General features: G+C 40.4%; 1 protein-coding gene across 11 annotated transcripts in view; it reads left to right on the top strand.

Moving 5' to 3' along the window:
• The window catches only part of LOC137108966 (peripheral-type benzodiazepine receptor-associated protein 1-like), a 45,867-nt gene extending 21,125 nt beyond the window's left edge, over positions 1-24,742 (top strand). For 3 of the 11 annotated variants that reach the window (XM_067494191.1, XM_067494194.1, XM_067494200.1), the window contains 27 exons: positions 1,759-1,926; positions 3,969-4,052; positions 4,208-4,297; positions 4,457-4,579; positions 4,674-4,778; positions 4,978-5,028; positions 5,772-5,804; positions 7,622-7,802; positions 8,680-8,769; positions 9,220-9,425; positions 9,780-9,886; positions 10,070-10,179; positions 10,272-11,141; positions 11,826-11,977; positions 12,106-12,585; positions 12,683-13,066; positions 13,180-13,335; positions 13,643-14,464; positions 15,111-15,210; positions 16,658-16,800; positions 17,042-17,210; positions 17,902-17,970; positions 19,399-19,446; positions 20,039-20,148; positions 20,848-20,919; positions 21,244-21,342; positions 21,911-24,742. In XM_067494191.1, the coding sequence (XP_067350292.1) occupies positions 1,759-1,926; positions 3,969-4,052; positions 4,208-4,297; positions 4,457-4,579; positions 4,674-4,778; positions 4,978-5,028; positions 5,772-5,804; positions 7,622-7,802; positions 8,680-8,769; positions 9,220-9,425; positions 9,780-9,886; positions 10,070-10,179; positions 10,272-11,141; positions 11,826-11,977; positions 12,106-12,585; positions 12,683-13,066; positions 13,180-13,335; positions 13,643-14,464; positions 15,111-15,210; positions 16,658-16,800; positions 17,042-17,210; positions 17,902-17,970; positions 19,399-19,446; positions 20,039-20,148; positions 20,848-20,919; positions 21,244-21,342; positions 21,911-22,234 (5,346 nt within the window). In that variant the 3' untranslated portion in view covers positions 22,235-24,742. Of the gene's footprint in view, positions 1-1,758; positions 1,927-3,968; positions 4,053-4,207; positions 4,298-4,456; positions 4,580-4,673; positions 4,779-4,977; positions 5,029-5,771; positions 5,805-7,621; positions 7,803-8,679; positions 8,770-9,219; positions 9,426-9,779; positions 9,887-10,069; positions 10,180-10,271; positions 11,142-11,825; positions 11,978-12,105; positions 12,586-12,682; positions 13,067-13,179; positions 13,336-13,642; positions 14,465-15,110; positions 15,211-16,657; positions 16,801-17,041; positions 17,211-17,901; positions 17,971-19,398; positions 19,447-20,038; positions 20,149-20,847; positions 20,920-21,243; positions 21,343-21,511; positions 21,547-21,910 lie in introns of all 11 variants that reach the window. The other 8 variants (XM_067494199.1, XM_067494196.1, XM_067494197.1 and 5 more) reach the window with 8 other exon arrangements.
• The last annotated feature ends 1,259 nt before the right edge of the window (positions 24,743-26,001 follow it).

The raw sequence follows: 26,001 nt of genomic DNA, 5'->3' as shown, positions 1-26,001 counted from the left end.
AAAATCATACACACATTAAAGATCATTGCATCTCTGTAGGACTAAAGGAGTTTACATCCTGTGGTTGTTTAAGTAAATGTGAGTTGTTCAAGTAAATGTGATGCTCTGACAATTTTGGAAAATATTTTATTTATATCTTAAATAAGAACTGCTACTTAAACAAGCTAACAAACAAAAATAATGCTAGATATAAAAAAAATGCAAATACACCTTTAAACATTTCTTCAGGAACTTTAATGTCTTAATTTTAATTCTTGTTATAGTTTTACTATCTTAACGATACATGCAAAATGGTAAAATGCATTACACCATTTGCATAAAAAATTAAAATATCTACAATAATCGATTTTGTTGTGGCACCAGCATTAAACTTAGTTGATATGACGTGCACAACTTTTGAGGTCACATTAAGTTTTCTTAGGTTAGTGTGTTATTCAAAACACATAGTTTTCAAATGATGCGTAATATCCTATTGCCCTCTATGACGGTCTCTTTCTCCCAACATTGAATAAATGAGGAATTATGTAATCCTCACCCTCTGTGCCCATTCGTCAAAGCCATGTCAGAATTATATCACACGTCGCCCTAACCCTGATTATATTTACTTAAAACTCATCATTTTGAGCTCTCACATTCCCTTTACAAAAAGGGTTGCTCTTATACGACATTTGACCAGTGGACTCATTCCAATACTGGCACACTGATCATAATCATAAATGTTGTAATAGTGTTATTCGTTTAAAGGGCAATTTCAACAATTTTTAACTTGCTCCTAATGACTTTAGGATGTAAATAAACACCAATGCTTTTAAATTTCTCTCTGACTTAAAATGTTTCTCTTCTTCTGGCTGAAAAATGCCTCCAGAAGACATCACCCAGAGGAGTTGTACATCATAATAATATGATAATATCATCTGTGGGAGCTCTGGAAAAGCAGGTTGACCACGATCGCAACCTTAACAAAGGCACTTGGGACTTGGAAAAACTTGCAAAACATGCATCTTCACATATTTAACATATATGTTAAATATAAGCTATATTTTAAACATGACTTGCAGGCATTTTGCTACCAGAGAGGCAATTTTGTATTTTGTTTTGTATTTATTTTTTTCGTTTATCCACTTAAATCTTTTTAAAAATTAGAAGCGAATGAAAAAATAGACAAGCATCAGAATAATTTATTCACAGTGTTTTATTAGTTTTTTTTCCTGTTATATGTATTAGGTTTAGCTTATTTGAACAGCACCCGGCACAGAAGCTGTTGATTTAGCAAATAACATTCTTTAGTAAGTGGGGACTGACTGAAGTCTGTTAGTGACTCACAGTAAAGGAAGGAAAGTGTAATGGAGAGATCCCTTTTGCAGCACGTGGCTGAGTGCCTTTGATCCTGTTACTGGGTCACAGCCTTGGCAACACTAGCATAGTTCTACTGTGAGCATAAGTAGGTTTGCTCTAAAATTAGATACTGATTCCCGACTCTTAACCCTTAACCAGTGTCAGCCTGTCCCCACTTCGATCTTAGTTTAACAATTCATACAGTTGGTGAAATGAATGTGAAACAGTCATTATTTGCATTCTATTCAGCAGGCATTTTGTCCTTTCTGATGTGTTCTAGTTTATTGTGCAGTATAAGAATCAGTATTTGTTTCTTTATCAGCAGTTAGTCATGTTTTTTGTAGCCAAACTGGATCCTGGCTTTCTTTTTCCAAATTACTTCTATAAGCTTAAAATTATTGACTGAATGATTCTCTCTGCCAGGTTGTAGGAGAGACCCCATGTGTGGCATTAGATGAAGCTCCAACCAGGTATAAGAGAACTCCAAGAGAGGAGGAGGAGTCGGGGCTGCAAGTAACGCCCCCACCGGGCTTCAGCCCGACCCCCTCCCATCAGGAGGAACACACAGAGGAGCAGCACCTACAGTTTCTGGTGAGAACATGCACTAAACTGAGCTGATACTTCAAATAATGATATAATAATAACATAATAAAATAATCTGTCATGTAGGTGAACATTCAGATCATGACTTTGTAGTTTTCCTAATATGCTTTTTTTTTTTTTTATGAATTTTATTATTAAGACCAAACACCTCATGAGAGTAGTTTCTCAAAAAATACTTGCTGTATGCTTGTTATTGCTAAAAGTCAAGCCTTGGTAATGCAGAGGGTTCTTAAGTCACCGGCGCTGCTTTTAAATCCGTCTCGCCTCCTAAATTCCCACCTAATTGCAGGACCAGCTCTGTGCTATTCACTTTGCATTTTCATCTGAAACTGAAGCTTGAATTTCAGTTGTGTGACTAAGCTTTCTCTCACTGAAGGAAAAACTAGGGTCAGATTTGTTATGTAATTCTGGGATTATTTTGATCTTGTCCCTTGGAAACAGAAGAGTAGCACATTGGCTTTGTGATTCTTCAACTGGGACTTATAGCCTAAATAGACGGTTTCCCTTTCAGCTGTCCATGGATTTTCTTAGTAAGGGTGCAAATTTAATTTGTCTGAGATATCATTGGTAGTTGTTTGGTTTAGTGAAGCATTGATAGTATACATTACATCAGCAAATATAACTTGCACTGTAGGGAGAAGTGATTATGAGAAGTGATTCACAAAACAGAAGGGTTATTTCACCATCCTTTGGGCATCAGTCATTATTTCATGACTTATTTGTGTCTTTTAGGATCATATCTAAACTATCCTTGCTGCTCTCACATACTGTATGTCAGTTGCACCTGGAAAAGCTGGCTGTGTAGTTTTCTGGTTGGAAGAAATCATAATTCATGGGGGGATCTGTTTCATATTTTTAAACAAATGTGTTCCTTTTTTATTCTGTCCTCTATATAACACATGGACATGGTTTGCTCAAATGCATAAGTGCTTTACAATCAGTTATTCTAATTTTCCCAGATTTCAATGAGAGGAGTCTGAGAGATGGCAGCTGTCATAAAACTATATGAAACTATTTTACACAAAGTTTTTGTGATGAACATGTAAATTATTCAATTCAAATGGTGCTATTGAATATGTTTTGGGCCCAAGTCCCATCAGCATACAGTCTTGAGATCCGTGCAAACACAACTGACGAATTCAATAGTATTAATATTTAAAAATCTGTTGGATAAATACTTAAATAAACATAGTAAGTAGGCTACAAAATAGAGAACAAAAAACATTTTTCATTCACAGCAGGATCTTGTTCCAGTCTTTACTTTTTTATTGTGGGGGAAACCTCCGGCAAACAAAATCTATCTGAATTAATAGAGTTCATTACTATTATTAGTCTATCCTCCGCCGTCATCTCCTCATTATCTAGATGATGCTTTCAGTAGTAGATCATTTCACATTGCTTGAAACTTGCAAATAACAGATGTTTAATTCACATCTGATTTGTTCATGAATCATTTCCAAATAACCGTGGAAGGTCTTTTTTTGACTCAGATGCTACCAACATGCAAGTTTATTCTTTTACCACACCTGCTGTTCTTTTGTAAAAACATGGGAGATTGTGTATATCATCACACTGCAATGCTATACTGCACTATATTCTCAGTATTGCTGGTCAGAGTATCTCTTCTGCTCACCTGCTGGTGGTCTGCAATTAGCCGGTCTATTTTGTAGCTTCCGGACAGAGTCACAGGGGTAATACTTGACTGAGGTCCCATTCTGAAATAAGCAGATTTCTCCCATGCCGGCCCTGCATGTAAGCTGCATTTAGAATAATTAAATGATGCTAGGCTTTGTAATACCTCATTGCTTTCGGGGCAGAAGTCAATACAAAAACAACAGCTAAAGTATTTTGCATTGATAAATCTAAATGATAATCATTTGTCATTATTCTTGTTCATTATATCAGGCTCTTTGTTTAAAAGTTTGTTCTGTTACAAGCTGTATATTAAACTACATTTGGTTTCAGAGCCGCTGTCAGATTTCAAAAGAAAGATTTAGTGCAGCTGTCTTTGCTTTGTTCTCATTGTTCAGGAAAGTGAGTTAGGGAAGAAGAGAAAAGAATGTGAAAACCTTGAGCATGAAGTAAAGAAGCGGCAGAAGAGATGTCTGGATTTGGTAAGCAGTCTTCATACACCAGGATTTGTTTTGTGTGTGCTCTTTGATGCCCCCCCCAGTCTGGTGTTACTGCAGTGGACATAATGACTGTGTGGGAAGAGTAATTTTTCCTAGGTTTTATCGGAACTTTTTATATTATTCGTGTTTTATAACAGGAGAACCAGCTTGAGGATGAGCGAGGAAAAAATGAGCAACTAAAGGAGGAGGCAGATCTCCTCAGGAGGAAGGCACAGCTGCTCGACCAGGTCAGGGTCTCCCTTAAAACATAGTCTAGTCTATTAGGTTTGGGACCACAAATTCTATATAAGCACTGATATTGTGTTTGTGTTCATCTTTGTTTTGTTTTTTTTTGTTTATTTTACTTTTATTTTATCTAGTTCATTAACCAGCTTTTGTTTCTCAAGACTCAGGCTGAGAATGAGGAGCTGAGGGAAGATCTCTCTGAAGTGACCGCTCAACACGATTCAGTTCTCGAGGAGAACCAGAGACTCCGTGCCAAACTGGAGAACCTAGAGCAGGTCCTAAAGGTACCAGCTATGGTCAGAAAATCTGTGTGTCATTTTCACTCCTTATCATCGTGCTTCACATAATAAGGTTTTGTTTGTTTGCTTTTGTGAACAGCATATGCGAGAGGTCGCTGAGCGAAGGCAGCAGCTGGAATTGGAACATGAGCAGGCACTGGCTATCCTTAAGTTCAAACGGGATGAAATCAACCGGTTACAGAGGGTAAGAAACTGCTTCCAGTACTCTACACATTTGACCGTAAAATCTGATGTGCTAAAATCAAACCGTTTGTGGGTAATGGGGTGCTTTGTCCAGCAGGAGGCAACCTCTGAGCACAAATAAAGTATGCTTTGCTGTGAATTCAAAATGTATGATCAAATAACCATGGTTCCACTGACTGTAATATATTTTAAACCATCAGGCTCAGTTATTTGCCAAGAGGGAGCATGAAGGAGTCGTTCAAATGCTGGAGGTGAGTTTGTGTTTCAGCAAAACAACTTAAATAAATGGTTTCTGTATCATGCTGTGCATTTATTGTTATACAGTTGTGTCCTGTAAGGCTTCCAAGACTTTTCTGTGTCTTACAAAAATAAAAGCAAAGCTCCCAATGGTAAAGTCTCACTAAAGCTGGAACGTAGAACTTAGTCGTTTTCAGACTTCCTCATTATTTCTCTGCACTACCTTATTTCTGTTTGAGAAACTAAAGCTCCAGTTCTTTACTGAAAAGTCTTTTAAATATTTAATTCATTCCTTGTTCAAAGTAGACAAAACCATCCCATTACTACTGAAGCTAGATGGATGCACATTGCACTGGGCCCTTCATTCTTATCTAAACACCTGGCAGAAAAGCAGTTGCAGAAAATGCATGTATTTTTGTAGCTCTCATAGGCCCAAAAAACCGTTTGAACAGATGGCTTCTCTGCTTCTCTGACGTTTACATTTGCTCTCAGTGTGAGTGCAACGCACTTTGAATTCAAAATGACTCCACACAGCCACTGACAGTTGAATTTCCCGTGCGTCTGATTGGCTTCTGATTTTGAGTAATGAAAAAACATCAAAAGACTTTAGAGCCTACAACTCAAACATTTCATCATCCCCGACTGCTGATTGTGTATGTGTGCTCTATGTGTGCTCTCTGTGCTCCTTACTTCACCTAAGCCTTCTTCACATTGTGCATTTTTTTTGTTTCTAAATGAAGTTTGTATTTTATTTTAGGAATTGGCTCAGCTCGTGTTGCGGAGAGAGTTGGTAGAGTATAGTTGCTCCTGTTAAAAAAAATTCTTTTTCCTTCCTCTTACTTTGTTTCTCTCAATTTATTTAAACCCAGAGCATCACAGGAGAAAGTCTCTTTTTGTCCTAAGAGCCTGGCATTGTTGTCTATTCAACACAGGGCCTCCCTCAATCTATAAAAGCCCTATTTAATGTTTTTATTTTATTTTGGGATATGTATTTATTTTTTTGTCAAAGATTAGCGGGAACATATGTTCTATGAAAAGCTGCCATTGGCTGCTGAGGTCTTGAGGGCCAAGAGACATTCCAGTGATCCTGGCTCCTAGCAGGAATTCTTTGCTGACCTGGACTCAGACTGCTGTGTTTCTGTTTTATTAATATGTTTTATTATTCCCAGGTTCCGTGTTTCACAAGCATGTGTTTAATTATGTACACATTTTTTGTTCTATGTGTTATCTTTTTGCTAACCAGAATACACTGGACTGCATGCAGGTACTGTTAACCTTTAGCTGGCTTGGCCAAGTTATTTATCATCCTGCCACAGACCCCTTCACTAGTGCATGTAGATTGAACCACCAAACCGCAGTACCCTTTTTTTTAAATCGTTACTTTGACAGGACCTATAAATGTTTACGTGTCCCTTATTTTTATACAGTATATACGTTTAAACTGTAAAATCATCTTTTAGAAAGTGTCCACAGAGACTTATCTGTTGCTAATGCAATTTGTTAGGTTACAAAAATATATGGAATTCAGGTCATTCACATGAAGCCAGATCTGCGTTATCACTCCCAGCGACACTGAGCACACACTTTACACTTCATGCTGGCTTGTTATTTGAAGTCATTATACTGAGGTATGGTTTGACGTGGTCTATATCCATCACAGTACTGATGTTAATTGCTAATTTGTAATTGAGATATTGTTAGCTTTCATAGTCATTTTAAAGTTTTAGTATTCATTACCACTTCAGCTCAGTGCAACCAGATAACAAGTGATTGCAGACTGGGCTTTGCGTAGGTGAGAGCTAACAGGAAATGTTGTTCAGACAGTTTCGAGCAGAGGCTTTTGTCAGATCAGCCTGCCAGGAAACTCCCACCGCAACCGGAAGTGAAATCTGCCACTTATAGAAACTCAGTGGGGCTAAGACAAACCTCTGTAGTGTTCTGGCAAATAACCCTTCTGTCAAGTGGCTCTGTTAAAGTGAAGGCAGTGTAAGACAGAAGCACAGCATATAACTTCATCATAACCTAAGCTACCCTGCTAACCTTTTACTCCTGTTTGTTGAAAGCTGCCTGCTTTTATTTCCCTCCTGTTTTTTTCCCCCCGTTCATATAATACCTTTTTGTTTGTAGTCTTAGCACATGCTTTAGTGATAGTTTATATTGTCTGTCTTACAGAAACCTGACCTTATAGTGTAATTCCTAATTTAAAAAAAAAAAAAACAGTCTTTATCCCCAATGTTAGCCATATTGTTACAACTGTGTAAGTTCAAGTGTGGTATTTGACTTCTCAGACATATGCATCAATGACAAAAATAAAACCATTGGATGTATTATGGCATTATGGCAAGGTTTCTGCATGACACTGACAAGTACTGAAGAATTTTGCTTTTACTTATGCTGATAGGTATTTCCATGTGTGTAACTGACGTATTACAATAAAACAGGAAATGTTTACCTAAATCACAATACCTGCCTTCATATTCTGCCTAACTAAACAACTTATATGTAATAGTGTTGAGGTGTGGATTTTTCCAGTTAAAGGCATACTGTTCTCTAAATAAAAGCCTGGGTTTTCATCTGTTTCTTGAATATGTTTCATCTTTTTTGTAGTCAAAGGTACGAGAGCTGGAGGAGAAATGTCGCAACCAGAGCGAACAGTTTGGCTTGCTGTCCCAAGAGTTGGAGAAGTTTCGACTGCAGGCCTCAAAGGTGGACCTGGCCAGCTCTAGCCTTCTCAACACTCCCAGCTTCTCTGTTCTGACCAATGGGGTAGGCCTGACTGCTGAAAGAGGTGAGCCGCACGAAAGTGACTTAGTGGTTAAGTGCTTTAGGCCATGATCGGCCTGCATTTAGCTTCTTAGAACTTTTTCTTTGTGGGAATCTAAGTTTTAAAAGCTCTAAAATTTAAGTTCTTTAACAGTTAAAACAATGTTAAGGGACTACATTACATGTATTTATAACACCTTCAGTATGTATTAGCTTCTGTTAAACTTTACTTCTGTAAAGTTTAATTTATTAGCAAATACACAGCGTTGTCAACAACCATATTTCTTTAGAGCACCAGCTTATGTAAGTGATGACTAAAATCATCTGAAGGTCATTTTGACTCAAGTCTGGCTAGTTTCTAGATAATCTTGTAGTTGGCTAGTTATTGCCAAAGCACATTTCAGCTTGATAATTTCTAATGTTTTATGTATTGTTGGATCGTTTTAATTTTTTAATTTTGTTTTGAAACTATTCATGCATTCATTAAAAATGAAGACAAAAATGCAGCTTAACAGCACTAGTTTACTCATATACAAAGTGCCTTAACACGCATCCAAATCCAAGTGTTTCATCAGTAATACAACCTTTTTAGAATGTTTGTGTTCATGGATATGGACTTTTTACTGTATTTTACAGTATCTGCTTTTTCCTTTAAAACAGTAAGAGCACATAAAATGATGCATAAGTGATCATTATACTTTTTTAGTTTTATGTATGGGTGTTCTTCATCTAAGCCTGGGAATTAAAAGCACAGGGGCCTTTAGAGTATCCATTATAATTGGAGCTCATCCTCAACTACCTTCAAGTAACATCAGTGCAAATTCAGTTCCTACCTTTCCTACTGTATGTAACCCATAATTGTATCCAACCTTTTTCTCCCTACATTGTTTGGTGTGTTTTAGACTGCACTGGTGGCCTATGGGACATGGTGTCTCTGGGTGAAATAGCCTTCTGGAGTCTCGAGGGAGGTGACACTCTCTCCTGCCCTGAGGGTAATGATTCGCTCTGTGCTTGCTGTATCGCTGTTAAACATAAAGTATTGGGCACGATCACAAAAGCACAGCATGTTATAACACATCATCTCGCCTATACCATCACAGTTCAATACTGTAGTAGAACTTGCCTGTAATTGTCATTATTACATGACGGTCAGAGAAATGTCTTTGGACCTTGGAACCAGTTAAGCCCCTTAGCAGCGTTGGTGTGACACACGTTGCACAAGGTAGTGTGACCTCTGACCTCAGACAGATGGAGACAGGATTTTTTCCTGCACATTTTTAATCAGCCAGGTTCAACCTTGAGCCTCCTGCATGTCAACCAATAACACTCCACTGTTCCAGCTGCTCATAAATCCAACCAGGTTAACTAGTGAGAGGGCTAGAGGTGTCTAGTAAAGTCATGGATTATATATTATCCTCCTTCTCCTGTCTGTCTCCTGCTAGATGTGGCCTCTGCGCTGCGGATGGGGGCTACCCCGCATGCTGCAGGCCTGTCCAGGGTGGAGCGTTCGCCTGTCACTAAGCATCGAGAGCTGCCCACCATCAGTGTCAGCAAGTCAGGCTCTTCCTCCAGCAAGTCAGAGACCACACATCTCACTCCCAAGTCTGACACCCGCCTCAGTCCCCACAAATCGAGCCCAACTCACGAGGTAAAGTTGAATCAAACTTCTCTTAAACAATTTCAAAAACCTTTTTTTTTACAAACTTAATGATGGAAAGATTAATGAAGGACAACTGTATTACTTTAGCTGAGGGTACCTAATAAAGTGTCAGCTGTGTCTAATTTGGTTCTATGTTTTGTGTACTGTGGTGCTTGTTTATTCGAGAAATTGGTCTTTACTTGTACTTTTTATTGAAATAGCATTCTTGGAATGGCATAAAAGATTACAATAATTTTTTTCTTTACCTTCTGTTTTCTGCATTGTTTTAGTACATACCCGTAAAGCAGTTTTAGTTTTACCCCAAGGCCTTAGTGATTCACCATCTGTCTACGTTGTTTTCAGGTGGACACTGCCAGTGAAGTAGAAGAGTTGGACATTGATGTAGCCCCCGCCCCTTACACTACCAGCAGAGGAGCAGCAAAGCTTCAGGTTTTCATTGCAAGATATAGGTAACTATGTTATGACATAAATCCACCCACAATATTGTTCTGGTGTTAACGGTGTATTAATCACTCACTCCAGGAATTTGTGATGTTGCAATTGCAACAATTAATACACTTTAATTTATTATAACAAAAATGATCAAATTACTTTGTGATTTTTTTTTTTATTTCTTTATTTTGTTTTAACAGCTATAATCCGTATGATGGCCCAAATGATAATCCTGAAGTGGAGCTACCACTCACTGCTGGCGAATACATCTATGTGTATGGAGACATGGATGATGATGGTTTCTATGAAGGTGAATCTGAAATATGATTTTTGTTTTTGTATTAACATCATCATATTCCTGTCAGTACATTGTATTTAGTATTTAACTGTGGCTCCTTTCAGGTGAACTGATGGATGGACGGAGAGGCCTGGTCCCCTCTAACTTTGTGGAACGTGTGTCAGACGACGATGTTATGAGCGCCCACCATCCAGAGACAGGAGACATGTCTCATAACTCCTTGCTAGACAGCAGCCTGCACAGTGCCAGCCACCAGCATCACCTCCATATGGGCTCCTCAGAAAGGACAGAGGCTTCTGCTCCCTCTGGTCCTGCCTCAGCCCCCTCAGATTCAACATCAGCCTTGGCTGTCCCAGCCCCCCTCACTAACGGCCTGGACTTGAATTTGGAGGAGGTGGGAGTGGACGTTGTGCCTTACCCACGAAAGCTCACCATCATCAAGCAGCTTGCCAAGAGCATCATCATCGGCTGGGACCCTCCGCTGGTGCCAGCTGGGTGGGGCAATGTGTGGAGCTACAATGTGTACGTAGACCAGGAGCTGCGGCTCAATGTGCCCTTTGGTGCCCAGACCAAAGCGGTGCTAGAGCGGCTAGACATAAACCTCAAAGCCTACCGTGTGTCAGTGCAAAGCCTGACAGAGAAGGGCGTCTCAGACCAGCTGCGCTGTAGCATGCTGGTCGGTCGGGACGTTTGTGTTGCGCCTACGCAGCTGCGCGTGGAGAGAATCTCTGCCACTTCTGCCAACCTGACCTGGCTACCCAGCAACAGTAACTATGTGCACATTGTGTCCTTGAACGATGAGGAGTGTGAGCTGGTGAAGGCTGCCTGCTACTCACTGTGCCTCAATAACCTTTTGCCCAGCCTGCAGTACACAGTTAAAGTGGAGGCACGGCCGCACCGCATACCATGGGAGTTACCTGTGGAACGGCGTGAACACAGAAGCACTACAGTCACCTTCACTACACTAATGGCAGGTCAGGATTTAGTATTTAAGTTTCTTTTTAGCATTATGAAGTAACCTATGTTCTTTTGTAATTAACCAGCAAACATTAGCTAATTTCCAGTTTGGTAAACCTTTTTTTCATAAAAATATGATATTTTGTGGTTGTGACTGAGGATTTAGTCAGTATGTGTTCAAATAAGATGTCTTGATATGAAGTAGTAGTGATTCTTTAACTGTTTTCCTTTATTGAATAGCTAAAGGACCTTGGCACAGAATGCTTGACTCATCAAGCAAAATTGGGGATTTAATTTGTCGTGGTAAACTTATTCAGATCATATGACTTATAAAGAAGAAGGGTTTGTTATTGTGGTAGGCTGGTATATACTGACCTTGGAAGTTCTTTGTTCCCATGTGTCTTTATACTTTCTGAGGTTTAGGATTCCAAGTAAACGAGGAAGCTTGCTGTGAGGTTTGTGTATTTTGGTAAGAACTGAGTTGCTGATGCAGTTCAGTTTATGGTAATAATGTTCATTCCAATTTGCTTAAGGTTTAGGATATCATATGACTTTTTCCTATACCTTTATTGTTACAAACTTTCTAGGTAGCCCACTGTAGAAATTATTTCTTAATCCCAAGCCCTGTATTTTCACTAAATCATGCTTCTTAATCTTTGTGCTTGCCACTGGGTCTTATGTGATGCTTTCAATGCCTGCAGGTCCCCCTGATGCTCCTCTGGATGTGCAGCTGGAGCACGGTCCATCTCCGGGTATTGCTCTCATAAGCTGGCTGCCAGTCACTATAGATGCTGCTGGGACCTCCAATGGAGTCCGTGTCACTGGATACACCATATATGCTGATAAGAAAAAGGCAGGAACTTAAAGTTTTTTTAAATTTTTGTATTTATTTTTTAAGTTCAACGTTGCTTTTATAAGCCAGTGCGTTTGTTTGCCTCAGTGTATAACACATACTGGGATTGTATTGTTCTCCTATCCAAGGTGCTGGAGGTGTCTTCCCCAACGGCTGGCAGTGCCCTACTAGGCCCCTCCCAAATCCAGTCCCTCCAGGCAGCTCGGGAGCTCACTGTCCGCACCATGTCTGGTCATGGGGAATCCTGTGACTCTTTGCCAGTCAATGTGCCCTCCAAGCTGGCTGCCATCATGGCAGGCCCAGCTGTCACCACCCCAATTGTGCCACCTCCATTACACTGCACCCCAATAGTTCCCAGTAACCTGCCCTCCACATCATCTAACATGAACTCTGCTGCCAAAGTCTCCATCGTGTCCAGTACTTTGCCATCTGACACACACATCATGGGTCTCACAGTGGAGGGTGCTGCCAACCCTCCTCATGCTCTCCACTCAGAAGATAGTCTCTTATCTGCCTCATATGTGAAGGCTTGGGCCAACCCGTCATCTATTGCTGCTTTGCCTGTTTGTGAGGCCACTGTATCAGTAGCCTCTGCCATCACTTCAATGGTAATCTACACTCTGCCATCATTAATTGTGTAATTTTTTTTGTGGATTACTAAACGTAAATAAAAAGTACTGTATTGATTGTGTTTCTCATCTTCAGGTTAATGTGACCTCCCCCACCACTTCATCACCTCACCTACCCCCAGTAGCAGCACCTGTACCTGAACAAGCACCAGTAACAGCAGGATCAGTTTTGGAGCAGCGCAGAGACACAGACAGCCCCGGAACAATACGTCCTTTCCCATCAATCACAGAGTTTATCGAGGACCCTAGTGCCAAGCTTGGGACCCCTGAGCGCATCCCTACCCCCCCTAAAGCTCCCATCACAGACCTCCTTAACCCTCAGGGTATTAACCTCCTCCGACCACCCAGCACTTCACCTCTGGAGTCAGAGGTAGAGGAGGAGCAAGAGAATACCCGCTTAGTGTCCATTGAAGAGTTCTTGAGACAGGACCAAGAGCCAGCCTACTGTAGGAGCCAGCAGGTCAGCCATAATTAATTAAACTCAGCCTACAGTAGTATAACGAAATGTCTGCAGTAAAAGATACCTAATATATTAATATTTTTGATTCAAAATGTTTATGTATCATCTCGCAGAATTATGGCAGGGGGCTTGTGGAGCCTCCCAGTCACTACCATGCGGACGACAGCCACTCAGACCTGTCAGACATCCTGGAGGAGGAAGAGGAGGACCTGTACTCCGACCACCTCGGGGAAGCACAGACCAGGGGATATGCATTTGGAGCTAACAGGGTAATGGAATAAAGCCATTATACAAATAAACACTTTGTGAGTTCTGCTTTTTGAATGAAATATCCTTTGGTTTGTCTTGCATAGTTAGGTTCTCGTTTACTGGCCTGGATTTTTCTGTTCTCCTAATATTCCGGATTTTGTTTGATTGGTTTTGTTTTTTCTTCCTCTTTCTTTTCTCTTTCATTTGCATGCCTGGATTGCCATCTATTTTGTCTACGCTTCTCTTAATTTCACTAAATGATGTGATATGCAAACCACCTTTATCCATCAACCCAATCTTGCATGCTTTGACCTGACATTCCTGTAGTCCTGCAAGTTGGAGCCTCCAGACAGTGATGAAGAGGTTTGTGAAAGGATCCTTAAGTTGCCCCCTCAGGTCATTCACAACAAGCAACTCTTCAGCATTCCTGAGGTGACAGATGAGGAAGACAGCAGTCAAGAAGAGCCTTTAACCCACCACAGTCAGCCTCGGCCCAGGCCCAGCCAACTTCACCCCAGAGACTCAGAACGTCTCCATCATGTCCCCCAGCATCATCCTCATCACTCTAACACCAACCCATATCAGCACATTGCCCCTCACCATCACCACTTCAACAGAAATCCAAGATCCCACACCAAAGAGCCTTTATCCACACCCAGACCGTTGCAGGTCAAGCCTAAGATTCAGCACAGGGTGCACTATGCAGACACAGTGAACACCATCGGTTATTGTCAGGAAGACATGAGTCTATATGACGCACCCAGCAGCAGGCGGGTGTCAGCCCGCTGTCCTCCCCAGCCAACCCACAATAGCAAAGAAAGAGTACTGCTCAGAGGGCTAGGGGACCGCCTTAGGAGGGAGGCCATGCTCAGGAGTCAGATGGCTGTTGCTGCAACATCAAACCTCAGCCATGGCCTCACCCTGCCAAGAACCTACCCGATCAGCAAAACAGTACGGTCTCTGAGGTCACCCGTTGGTCACGAGGTGGAAATTGATGTGGAGTATGGAACAGATGACAACGAGGAGTCTGTGGAGTACAGTACTGGAGAAGTGGTAGTAGAGCAGATGAGCTCTGAGTGGTGGGTGGAGGGGGCTCAAATGGAGCACTGCAGACTTCCTCACGTCCGAGGGCTGAAGGTCAAACTGCCGGTAAATTTCACTGCAGCCCCAGCTGTGTTGTCCCAGTCTGCTCCTCTCACCTGTAGGAGTGTGGATCTAACCTTTAGTGCAGGTCACTTAGCTCCACTGCTCAGTAGAGAGCAAATTACTAGTCCATCATCATCACTACAGTGGACAGAGGGAGGTCAGGTTTCCCTGTTTACAAAACCCATCACCTAGAGTACTGTATGTTCATATTCAGCAGAGACTTGGGTTGAGATATCAAGATTTTGCCAGACAGTGGCTGCATAAAATTTAAACAAGTTCATTATTAATGCTGTAACTTCTACGCTTTATAATTCATCCACAGCATATCAGAATCTGTTCTCCCTCAGTCTGCCGCTGTGATTCCTACAGCTGTCAAATTGTCCTACACCTGGGAAACCATCCAACTCCTGTAATAAACTAGTCAGTACCATCTTGTACTGTGTTAGCTTACAGTGGATGTGTTTGATGAATGTGTGCTGCTAAAAGGAAAATGTTAAAACAGTAGATTTACACAAGTCAGTAAATCTAATAATGCAGTTGCATTTGCTGTTCCTTTCTCAAACCTGAGATGCTCTCCCCTCACTTGTGATTGTGTCACTGCCTTAGAAGAAGTTCTTATTGCCTCGTTTCTTTTTCTGTATATGACCAGGAGCCAAGTCCAAACCCTCCAGCTGAGGCAGGTCCATCATGGAGAGGCCAAGCTGAACTGCGTGCTAGACCTGAGTGCCCACAGGCAAGGCAAATCAAAGGTCAGAGACTTTCCTGACTTGTTTTTTTTTTGTTTCTTCGCTCTCTTTTTTTCTCTTAATTTAAATACGCAGTTACCGCAGGAGAGTACAAGGCGGCGCTGACACACCTGTGCTTTCTGTTAGCAAGCCTCCCGCCCTTTCACATGATGGTAGTCAGATTAGCAACTTGTTTAGGAAGTGGGGGGGGGTGGGGGGGTGGGGTTGCTTTAGCTGCGGTGGAGAAGTGGGAGAAAGCCTGCTAAGCTGAGAACCAGCTTAAGCCAAAGTGGCTTGTCATGACAGAAGGAAGTGACAGACATTAAAATAGTAACCTCGATTAGCCAGCGAAGAAATAACCTAAGGTGTGAACACTTTTTCTTCCTCTCTACATCTGCCCCCCATCTGCCTTTACCCAGTTCTTCTCATTTGCCTTGATGACACAGACCGCACATTCGTTTAGTACACCTGACCTTTGTGGTGTATGTGTGGGTGAACAGTTGACTACACACATAAATGCATACATATCTACACGTGCATACAGATAGAGGAAGGGAGCAGGGAGAAGTTCAGTCCTATCTACTAGAAAATCAGTGAGGATGTGAAAGTATGCAAGTTGTTTGCCCGTGACTCTTGCCACAGATGGGCTGAGTCTCCCTAATGAGATAAAGAACACGTCTCTTCTGTGCAGCTTAAATTCTTACTACAGCTCTTCAAATGTGTCTCTTACTGTCCAACAGTGTACAGATGTAATGCTTTTAGTCACATTGGCTTCATGCCCCGTGTTTGTGATCCTGTGGTACCAGCCAGACTAAAGAACAGTTTTGCATTACTGTTACATACTAAAAGCATGTTTCATGATTTTAGTAATGTTTGTTCAATGTTTGCTTGTGGCTGTGTTTTCAGATGTAGGTGAGAGAAATACTATTTTCACTTTTGCTCAGTTACTGCACATGATGAACAGTTTGAGTTTGTTCTCTGTTCACACAGATTAGGATCAGTGGTTTAGCTTTATTACCTTTTTTAAGGGCATGGCTGTGCTAGGAAAACACTGTTCAAAGCAGCATTGGAGTTAGTGAGTTGTGGGGGAGGGGCAGACTGCTAGACTTATTGCAAGTGCATGCTTATTTTTGTAAAAGGTCTTTTCTTGTCAAATATTGGAAATGGTAGTAATAGTAAATTGCATTTAAATCATATTTCCTTGATTTGTCACCTGCTAATAAAATTCATAATTCGTTTGTTTTGTCTGACAAACAATCCAAAACCCACAGAAAAGATCCAAATCAAATCTTCTAATGAGAGAAGTTAAATTCAGCAACGTGAACCATGATAATTAAAACAGATTTGTATTTGTTTTAAAAGTCATCTTAAATCCATACTTATAAGACGTAACCAACATTATTGTAGTCATGACATAACCAGATTTATGTGAATGTTGAAATGTGCGTTATGTGTATGTGTGTTTTTGCAGGGGATTCTGATTTACCAAAGACGAAAGAAGATGGTGACATACGCATCTTTGTGGCCCTGTTCCCCTACGATCCTGCCACTATGTCACCCAATCCTGATGCTGCTGAAGAGGAGCTGCCCTTCAGTGAAGGCCAGATCATCAGGGTATGGCCATCACAGCTTAGACGCCACAGGAATAACACTGACATTCATCACGTTTTCAGTTCAAAGCCTCTATAATTAGTAGCATTTTAGACATGTTATATTACTACTATTACAACTGTGGCTTAACATGTCGGCCGGGTTTGCAGTTGCATAGCACACTGAAGGTTAAAGGTGTGTATTAGGACTTTTTCAAAGGATGCAACAATTCCCTTATGAATCACTATGGTGCTTCTCTCCTCAGGTTTATGGAGATAAAGATGCTGATGGATTCTACCAAGGGGAGTCCGGTGGTCGTCTGGGCTACGTGCCATGTAACATGGTGTCTGAGATCCAGGTGGAGGATGAAGAGACCCGGCAGCAGCTACTACAGCAGGGCTTCTTGTCCACAGCTGCCTCTATGGAGAAGATCGGTATGTGAGAGATATATTAGCTACCTAAGGACCAGATTCTGTATCATCAATCCTGCCAAATTATGTTATTTCTTCTCTGTCAAGCTTGGAAACATTAGACATTTAGACATCTTTTACCAGGGGTCTAAATTGTAACCTTTCTCATAATATCACCGCCGTTCATGGTTAAGTGGTAAGTGAAAATAGCAGCACAAGTGTTACAGAATCTACACATTGGCATGTTTGTGTGCTTATTCCCAATGAGCCAAGGAGCTCATCATGTCGGTCTGTAGTTCAACACATGTACACTGTGTTGCTATTGAGGAAATCATAACCATCTACTTATTGTCACTCAGACTGCGTTTTTATGCAGGTGTCTTTAAAAGAAAAAATAAACTCAAGTGTTTGTCTGTGGTGAGTGGTAACGAGCCACCCAGCGAATTTAAGCAGACACTTGGCTTCTGTTTCCTGCTTTCTATCCAGAACCGTGTTTGCAGATGGTTTAACCTTTTCACTTCCACTCGTTGTCACTGCTGTGTCTGGTGCTCACTGGTTGTCATTTTTAAATTGCTCTTCTTCACTTGGCTTTTCATTGTCTATTTTGTCTGGTCTGCTTCTCTCAAAAATGGCATCTCTGTGTTTCCTTTTGGTTTCATTTTTTATATTTTTTTGTTTGTTTGTTTTTTGTTTTCCTTTTTAAAACTCCATAAAGGCACTCGCACACACGCACAGCTCCCACGTCGCCCTGTTCCACCGCCGAAACCGAGACGATCCAAGAAAGGTGTGTCTCACTGCAGATTGCGGCTTCCCACCTCCCTCCTTTCTTCTCCTCTCTGGTTTGCTTTTCTTTCCGTCTCTTTCACTTTAGCCTTTTTTTCTTTCAGTTGCTGCTTCTCAATAAAAAACAAAGAGGGGAAATTTAGGTCAGCTGCTGTAGTGATGAAGTCAGGCAGCTTCTCAGCATTATGGTCTTTGGCCATATCTTCTCTACTGTTGTCTCATATTCTATAATTAATTCTAGATATTTTAGTGCAACAGTTCATTAATAACACTCATGCAGCAGCTTAACAGCTGCATGTGCATGAGTGAGTTCTGTCTCTGCATGAGTGAGTTCTGTCAGTTTTCACTGGGTATTCATGTAATACTTTGGGCACATAGTTCATAATCCTGTAAGTATTTGGACAGTTACTTCAACATGTTTTTAGATTTGAAATACAGTAACTGATCCCGCGTGTTTAGGGGGGTTCAAAAGTAAGTGACCCATGTCACTCACAATCATCATATTTCAGAATTTATAGGAAGTCTTTAGCAGCATAGTTGCCACATAGATCTCCCCTAATTGTGCTCTCCCAGGTCTTCCCTCCACACAACTTCAGCTTCATCTTATTCTGGGGTCTCTCTGACTTCAGTCTGGTCTTCAGCAAATGGACTGCACCTGATTCAAACTGAGATTAAATGGCATTGTCATCCCATTGAGAATGTCCCCTCACCGTACCTTTAAAAGCTCTGTGATTACTTCTGCTATATGTTTTGGATCGATCAGGCTTAAATGTCATCCAAAAGCATTTGAAGCATTTGGCCCAATCAGAATGCTCCTGCGTGACTCTGCACTCAATAAATGCCAGTGGGCCAGTTCTGTTGGTAGCCATAACAAAACCTTTCCATCTTTTCTGATGGTCTGATATCTGATATCTTTTCTGATATATCTATATCTTTTTTTTTTTTTTCAATTGTGTGGTCACCTCTAAAAATGCAGCTCCCAACTCGGAATTTTGTGTGAGGTCTTTGTTTATAAGACGAAATGCAGCTAACCAAAGTAAATTTAGTAGCCATGTGTCCATTTACTTTTGAACCCTTCCAAACTGTGTTAACACTGCTGTATCATCTGCACAGCCTACCTATGTTGAGTTAAAGCTTATCTGGTATCCATTTTTTATTTCAAATTAATACTGACAAAGACTAAGTAAAAACTCTCCAAATAGTTTTTGTCTATACTGTAGCAACTGAACCTGGCACTATGTCCCAAGTGTATTACATGATCACCTAAAGGTCACTTGTTGGAAAATCCATCCCCTCTGATCAACTGTCATTCCAGTGTGATAACTGAGACATACTACAAATTCAGAACTTTCAATTTTGTGATCTTTTTTGTCTCCTGTTATTCTGTGATTGTGCTTCTGCTTTTTTTCTCTCCTCATAACTTTTCTAGTGGAGTCTGCAGTAATGTGGGAGGAGAGCATAGACTCCTCCAGTCAAGGTTTGTAGTTAGCACTTTGACCCTCTGCTTCTCTTCCTGCACATGCATGATCAAATGGCCATTTTACTAGAGAACAGCATGTTTTTACAGGATAAATCATGTGTTTGAAGGGAACAATAGAATATGTTTGACAGTAACATATTATAAAGTACTGGTGTCTCACATTCTTCAACTAAGGTTACATGTGAACGTGTTTCTTCTGCTAATGCCTCTTTTCATTTCACAGTTCAAGTGGCATCATTTAACCATCTTGTAATTTTTTTCAACATTATTTTTTTATAACTGTAATCACTAACTGTATTCACTCTTCATGCCATGACAAATGTTTGATCATACGGATGTTTAGCACTGTCCCAAGCTGCTACGACCTTCTTAATTAAAATAAAAGTGCTAATTCTTACTGATTTTTTGCATTTTTGTTTCTTTGACTGCAGTGGTGTGACTTTTCCTAAGCTTAGCATGGCGCTGAGTGAGTCAGATATACAGACACAATAAGATGCATGCTGATGAGCTGATTGGATTTGCAGAGACACGTCCCTCTTCTAATTATCAAGATGTCACACTCAACTGTTTTCCCCTCTCTAACGGATAGATCCGAGCCAGACTGCTGCAGCTGTGGGGGACCCAGCCCCAGGGGCTTGCAGGATGGTCGCCATCTTTGATTATGATCCCCGAGAGAGCTCCCCCAACAGTGATATAGAGGTCAGGCTTGTAAACACATAACATACATAAAAATCAACATCCTGTGTGTGGAGGACAATCCTATTTCAAAAAAGTTACTTAGCACATCAGTGACACACTGCTGAGCAGGGCACCCGTATCCTGTGCAGTAATGCACCCCTAGACAATCAAAGGTGCTGTCTCTTGAACTGTGCACAAATAACAAATTAAATGGGCCCTTTCCTCTTTAGCAAGGAGGATGTGGCATCTGTGATTTCCAAAACAAATTTCAAATTTTAACTTGTCAGTCCACATGACAGTTTTCCACTTAACCTCAGTTCTTTTTAAATTAGCTCAGCCTCAGAGAAGGTGGCAGCATTTCTGGTATATGTAGTTAATTTGTGGCTCCTGCAACAAAATATCTTCACAGACAGTACTTTTCATAATTGTTCCTGAATCCGTGCAGTAATTTCCACTACAAAAAGAACGTTGTTTTTCTTTTTAAATGCAGTGTTCCCTGAGGGATCCAAGATCACGGCCTTTAAAAATTGTGTTTTAGCCTTTTCCATCACCTTCAATGTCTTTATTTTTTCAAGTTTCTCAGTTTCAATATTTCATTTATTGTGTTTGCTATTTACAAATAGAGGTTTTGAATTATTTGCATATCATTCTGTTGAATGAAGGTGCAGTAGAGGTTGTAGCAGTTTTTATTCCTTACCTCTTTGTTGTGCCTCTGTTCAGGCTGAACTGACCTTCAGTGCAGGAGACATCATACACGTGTTTGGAGACATGGATGAAGATGGTTTCTTCTATGTAAGTATTAATTTGACTTAAGAATTTGAAGGGATCTAGTTTTTGCCACATTTGGCTTCCTAGCTGACAAAATGCAATAAATCCTTGTTTGCAAGACACGGTTTTTCACAAAAACTGAAATGCCTACATTACAGTAACACAAGAGAGGTGGAAATCTGGATTAATAACTAAGAAATGTGTCAAATAAAATGTAACATGCCATGAAACAATTGAGTTCATGTTTGTAATAATTATGGCATATAAACAATTGTAAAGAATAGATTTAGTTGAATTATAGCTTTCTTCAAACATCTCTGCATATCTAATTTTGGATCTATATTCCAGGGAGACCTAAATGGTCACAGAGGCCTAGTACCTTCTAACTTCCTGCAGGCCTTACCGGAGGACCATCAGCCTGCACCAGAACCCAGGAGAGAATCACAGGTAGCTCTACCTGTCCGACTATGTAGTCTGCACTGCTGTATATAGAACTCTCTATATAGAACATTATGTCATTGGCATCACTCAGTTTTGCTTTAGTCTACATTCTGTCATTTTCTGTTTCTTTAATTGCATTTCTTCTGCCCCACTGTTCCTGCATGGCCTTTTGCAGAAGCACAAACGAACTGTGCACTTTGAGACTTGATCGTAAGTGTTTTTGAACAGAAATTTAGCAGCTCAGTCATCAGTACAAGTTTCAACTGTTCACTCCCTGTTTACCTGTTTTGTCCCATCATCCTCTGTACTTACACTGCTCCTTTGTATTAGTTCCTGGACAGAGGTTTAGTTTTAGTTTATTGAACCAGTGGATAAACTGTTAAATCCACTCTCTCCTCTCCTTGTTTTTTCTTTGCTTGTTGCCATTTCTAACTTTAGTTTATACTATAGCAAATACTGAGTGCATACAACACAAAACTAGGACCCAATTCTAAAGACTTCAGTATTACTTAATAGACACTGAGTATCATGTAGTTGCTGTACTCATTCTAAAACTCGTACTTTTCTTCACAAGGGTACCTGGACATCTTCCACAGAGCTACAAGATCGTGGACCCTCAATGCAAGCAGATGCTTTGCACCCCAAAACAGAACCTCCTTTCCTGGCAGACCTACCACCCGCTGTACACCTCACATCAGTCCTGGATCTGTCCCCAGGTCCTGCTGCAGGTCCAGCTCTTTCTCCAGCTGCAGTGGAGGTCTGTTGCTCCCCGTCACCCCCTCCTCCTGCAGACAGCCCAGCACAGGTGCAGTGTTCTGCACAAGGCAAGAAGAAGACAGGCTTTTTCGCCAAAGGCAAGAAGCTGTTAAAAAAGCTGGGATCTAGCAAAAAAGAATGAGAGTCAGGATAACTGACTGAAAACAGCTGCTTTTCATTAAAAGCACTTTTCTATCTTCACCGTTAAGATTCACTTTAGGTTAGTGCGATTAGTGGCTTTGAGGTCTAATATTTAATGCTTTAACTGTCTGTAAATATACATTTGCCTTATAGCACTGCTAGAGATCAGCTTTTAAAGTACTTTCAAACTTTAAACTTACATTCTCACATGAGCATGTACAATATAAGTGCACGATGAAGTGTGCAAACTCACTAAATATACTCACTAAAATAACTTCCTAATTATCTAAGCATTTACAAATTTACTCATTTGAGGTTTTATTGCTTGACATAGAGCTTGTCATAATCTCTCAATTGATTTTCATAAGAGTCTGATGCAGATTCTGGACAAGCAGAATCAGACTTAGCTAATAAAATATTAGCTTTAATATTCGTGTACTGGTGCCACTTTATAATAGAAGCAGCCGTCTCTCTCGTCCTCTGTGTGACTATAAACAATGCACTATCTATCCTGAATGAAGGTATTTGACATATGTCTGCTTGGTCCCCCGCGTGTTTCTTGTCTTTAAGACTATTTATTCATTACTTTGTACAGAACATGTTATTTATTCATATCAGACTCTTGCCCTGGGGGATGGGAGATTAGTCATACAAAACTGACAGAGACAATGGTGATTCATTTTGGTATGTGTAGTTTTGATCTTAATAATTTGGGGGTTTTTAAGACAACAGTCATAAGTGTCTGTTGATGTTGAACATACTGTGAAATGTAACGAATGGGAAGGGTTATCCTTCTTTGGTGTGTGTGAGTGCGTGTGCGTGTGTGTGTGCGTGCGCATGTATGAAGTTTCCCAGTCCTCTGGTGAGACTGAAGACAAATGCCTTTCACAGACATTCACATGGGAAATGTGAACGCTGTATGTTTGTAACCACTGTCACATCTGGCCTGATTGTTGCATATTAGACATTTTCACTCTGTATGTGTGTGACAGGTCGACCTGCTGTGTGTGCAAAAATGATGTATTATCATTTTAAGCAGTAACTAACTAACTAACTTTTTTTGTCAAATAGTATTTCCGTTATGTTCTGAGTAATCGATGAGTCATAAATGGCCTATAAAAAATTTATTAACGGTAAGAAATTCCCATCACAATTTTATGCAGTCCTGTCAACACGTCTTCTTTTATTCAAACAACATTTGAAAACCCAACTATACAAAATAAAACAAGGAAAATCCACAACTGAACCTAAACTCGATCAGATATTCAGTGTTTCTTGATCAATTAATGCAGAAGTTTCTAACTCAGATTCTGTGAGGGCCCCCTTCAATTAAAAATAGATGCACCCCAGCCCGGTTACAACAATTAGTTTATTGATGATTTAGAGAGCGTCAGTGGCTCATTCTGACCCTTAAGTCTGTAGAAAAATGATAAAAAGTAGCAGATTTAGCGAAATAAAAAGTGAATACAGTATTAATGTATTTTGTTTTACTACCTTTGTGGGTGAAGCAATAGTTAAGTGGGATAGTGAGTTAGCTGTGAGCTCCAACCTAAATCCTGATTTGTAGCCTATATTTTACATTTGGCACCACTATCATTGGAGGATGAGGCATGATTTTTAGTTACTTAGTCCTGCAACAAGTTGCCCATAAGTAACTTGCACCCCAAAATACCAAAAAAGTCGTCACAGTCACTTTTTGACTGACTTTGAATCCATGTTCGATTGAAGTAGTGTCCTGGATACTGGTTACTTTCTTAACCACGGTATTTAGTAGTCTGATGCCTAAAATAGAGGATTCAGTATGATTTCAGTGTAGCATGTTGTGGTGTTGTTTAACACAACCAACAGGACACTTGCTACGATTTCATCTAAACAGAACCGTTTTCAGTGAGCACTGATGGTTTGTGGCGCCACTGTACTGTGACAGACTGTGACAGGAGTATTGTTTGTGCGCATTATACAATATGTGGTTAATTAATCCAACTTCAGCAATATAGTGTTAATAAATACTGCAGTAGTGGAACGATAACATATCATACTGTATAATTCAATGATCTAAAATTTCTTTTAAATGAAGCTGTAATACGTGTTTAACATGAATGTGTGGACCAGGCCTTCGGACTCAGTTACAACACATGCAGTCACTGTTCTCTCATTCAGATTGGAAGTTTTAGCTGTGTGACACAGGGCTGTTAGGTATCTTCTCAGGTTTTTACTTGTAGTCTCTTATTCAAGCTGAGCCACCTGCTGACTTTAGCTGTCAATGTATGCCAAAATCTTAGGTGCTTTCCCTGTTACGATAGCTGGTGAATGAGAGAGCAACCAACAGCAATGCAACTGGGGAGTTTAGTTGAGAACATCAGCTCGGATTTCACTCACTCAGTTGAAGTTTCCCACATGAGTAGTTGCACCTGATAGAAGCAAGTTGGTGGCATTTGTTTCACATTTCATGAATGTTTGACTTACACGTTACTTAAAGGGAGCGCGATGATGCCAACAAACAAAAAGGGAGGGTGGTTGGGCGGAAACACTTTAGATGTTACATTGAATTAACATCTATAGAGGCAAGACTGTGACTGTACTGTATTTTGTTTTATTTATGCTGTTCGTGTTTTTTAAGCGGAGGTTTGGATGCTCAAAAGTTGCCGAAATGTACAGTGAATATTTTGTACTGATCTTGTATTTGACGGCCTTTAATACACAAGTATTCCTTTACCTGCTGTGTAGTGAGTAGATTGCTCCACTGAGTAGATTCATAAAAAGTAGTGATTTAGCTCAACTGGTCATATTTAGCCTTACAACAAGACCTTGTTTAGTCTTACTCTGTTGTTTACAGGTTGTTTATGGACTGCATGCATGTCATACCCATGTTTGGCCTTATTTATGTCACTTCCATGTCACTTCTGTGTTTTCTAGACTGACTCGTCTACAATGTAAGGGTTTTAGATCGTTGATGCAGTGGAAGAGAAGCTGTAAGAAATTTCTGTACATAATGAACAGTGATTGGTATATTTTCATACAATGCGGGAAGTTTTTTTCCCCGTGACCTGCACTCATTGTTTGAGACCAGTGGAAGATTGACCTTTTTATATGTGACCGATTTTATTACACTTTCGGATGTTCATCTGTAAATACTTTAAATTTTCTTTTTTAATTTCTCTTTTTGCATGTCCAAGCTGTGTCCATGGAAAAACAGTAACTATAATAGTAGTACACAAAGGATTTGTTGACTTGAAATTGTGATGGCTTCTTTCAAAATGGATCTTTTTACAGGAATAAAGAACGTTTATTTTCACAGAAAACACTGAGTATGTAATATATGTGATGTTCCTGGAAAACACAGAGATAAAACAAAATGCTTGTTTGTTGTTTAATGTTTATTTCGTTCCTTCCAGATTACACATTATAAGTACATGTTTTTTTGGCTTCAGGACTGTTGAAACAGATGAATTTTAAAATGGAGGAAAGAGTTGCAAGCTTTGCTGCGCACCACACACCGCCCATGTGAGCTGATTGTGGCAACACTCTGGGTAATGCGTGGCCTTGCGAGACAAAGCAGCTTCCTCTTTTGGTGACTTCCTGCGCAGGCGTCACATCGGGCCTCTCCTCTCCCTGAAGCCAACAGTACACTCATCCATAAAGTAGGAAACACTACACTGTGGTGAGGAGTTTAGTAGTGCTTTCTACTTTATGGATGACTGCACTGTACATCCACTGCTCCTCTTCTTTCTTTGTCTTTTTGCCGCATCTCTCTTCTTCTGCACCTGC

Source organism: Channa argus, chromosome 24 (genome assembly GCF_033026475.1).
Source record: "Channa argus isolate prfri chromosome 24, Channa argus male v1.0, whole genome shotgun sequence".
In the NCBI taxonomy this organism is placed as follows: domain Eukaryota; kingdom Metazoa; phylum Chordata; class Actinopteri; order Anabantiformes; family Channidae; genus Channa; species Channa argus.
This window is presented reverse-complemented; position numbering and strand designations above follow the sequence as displayed.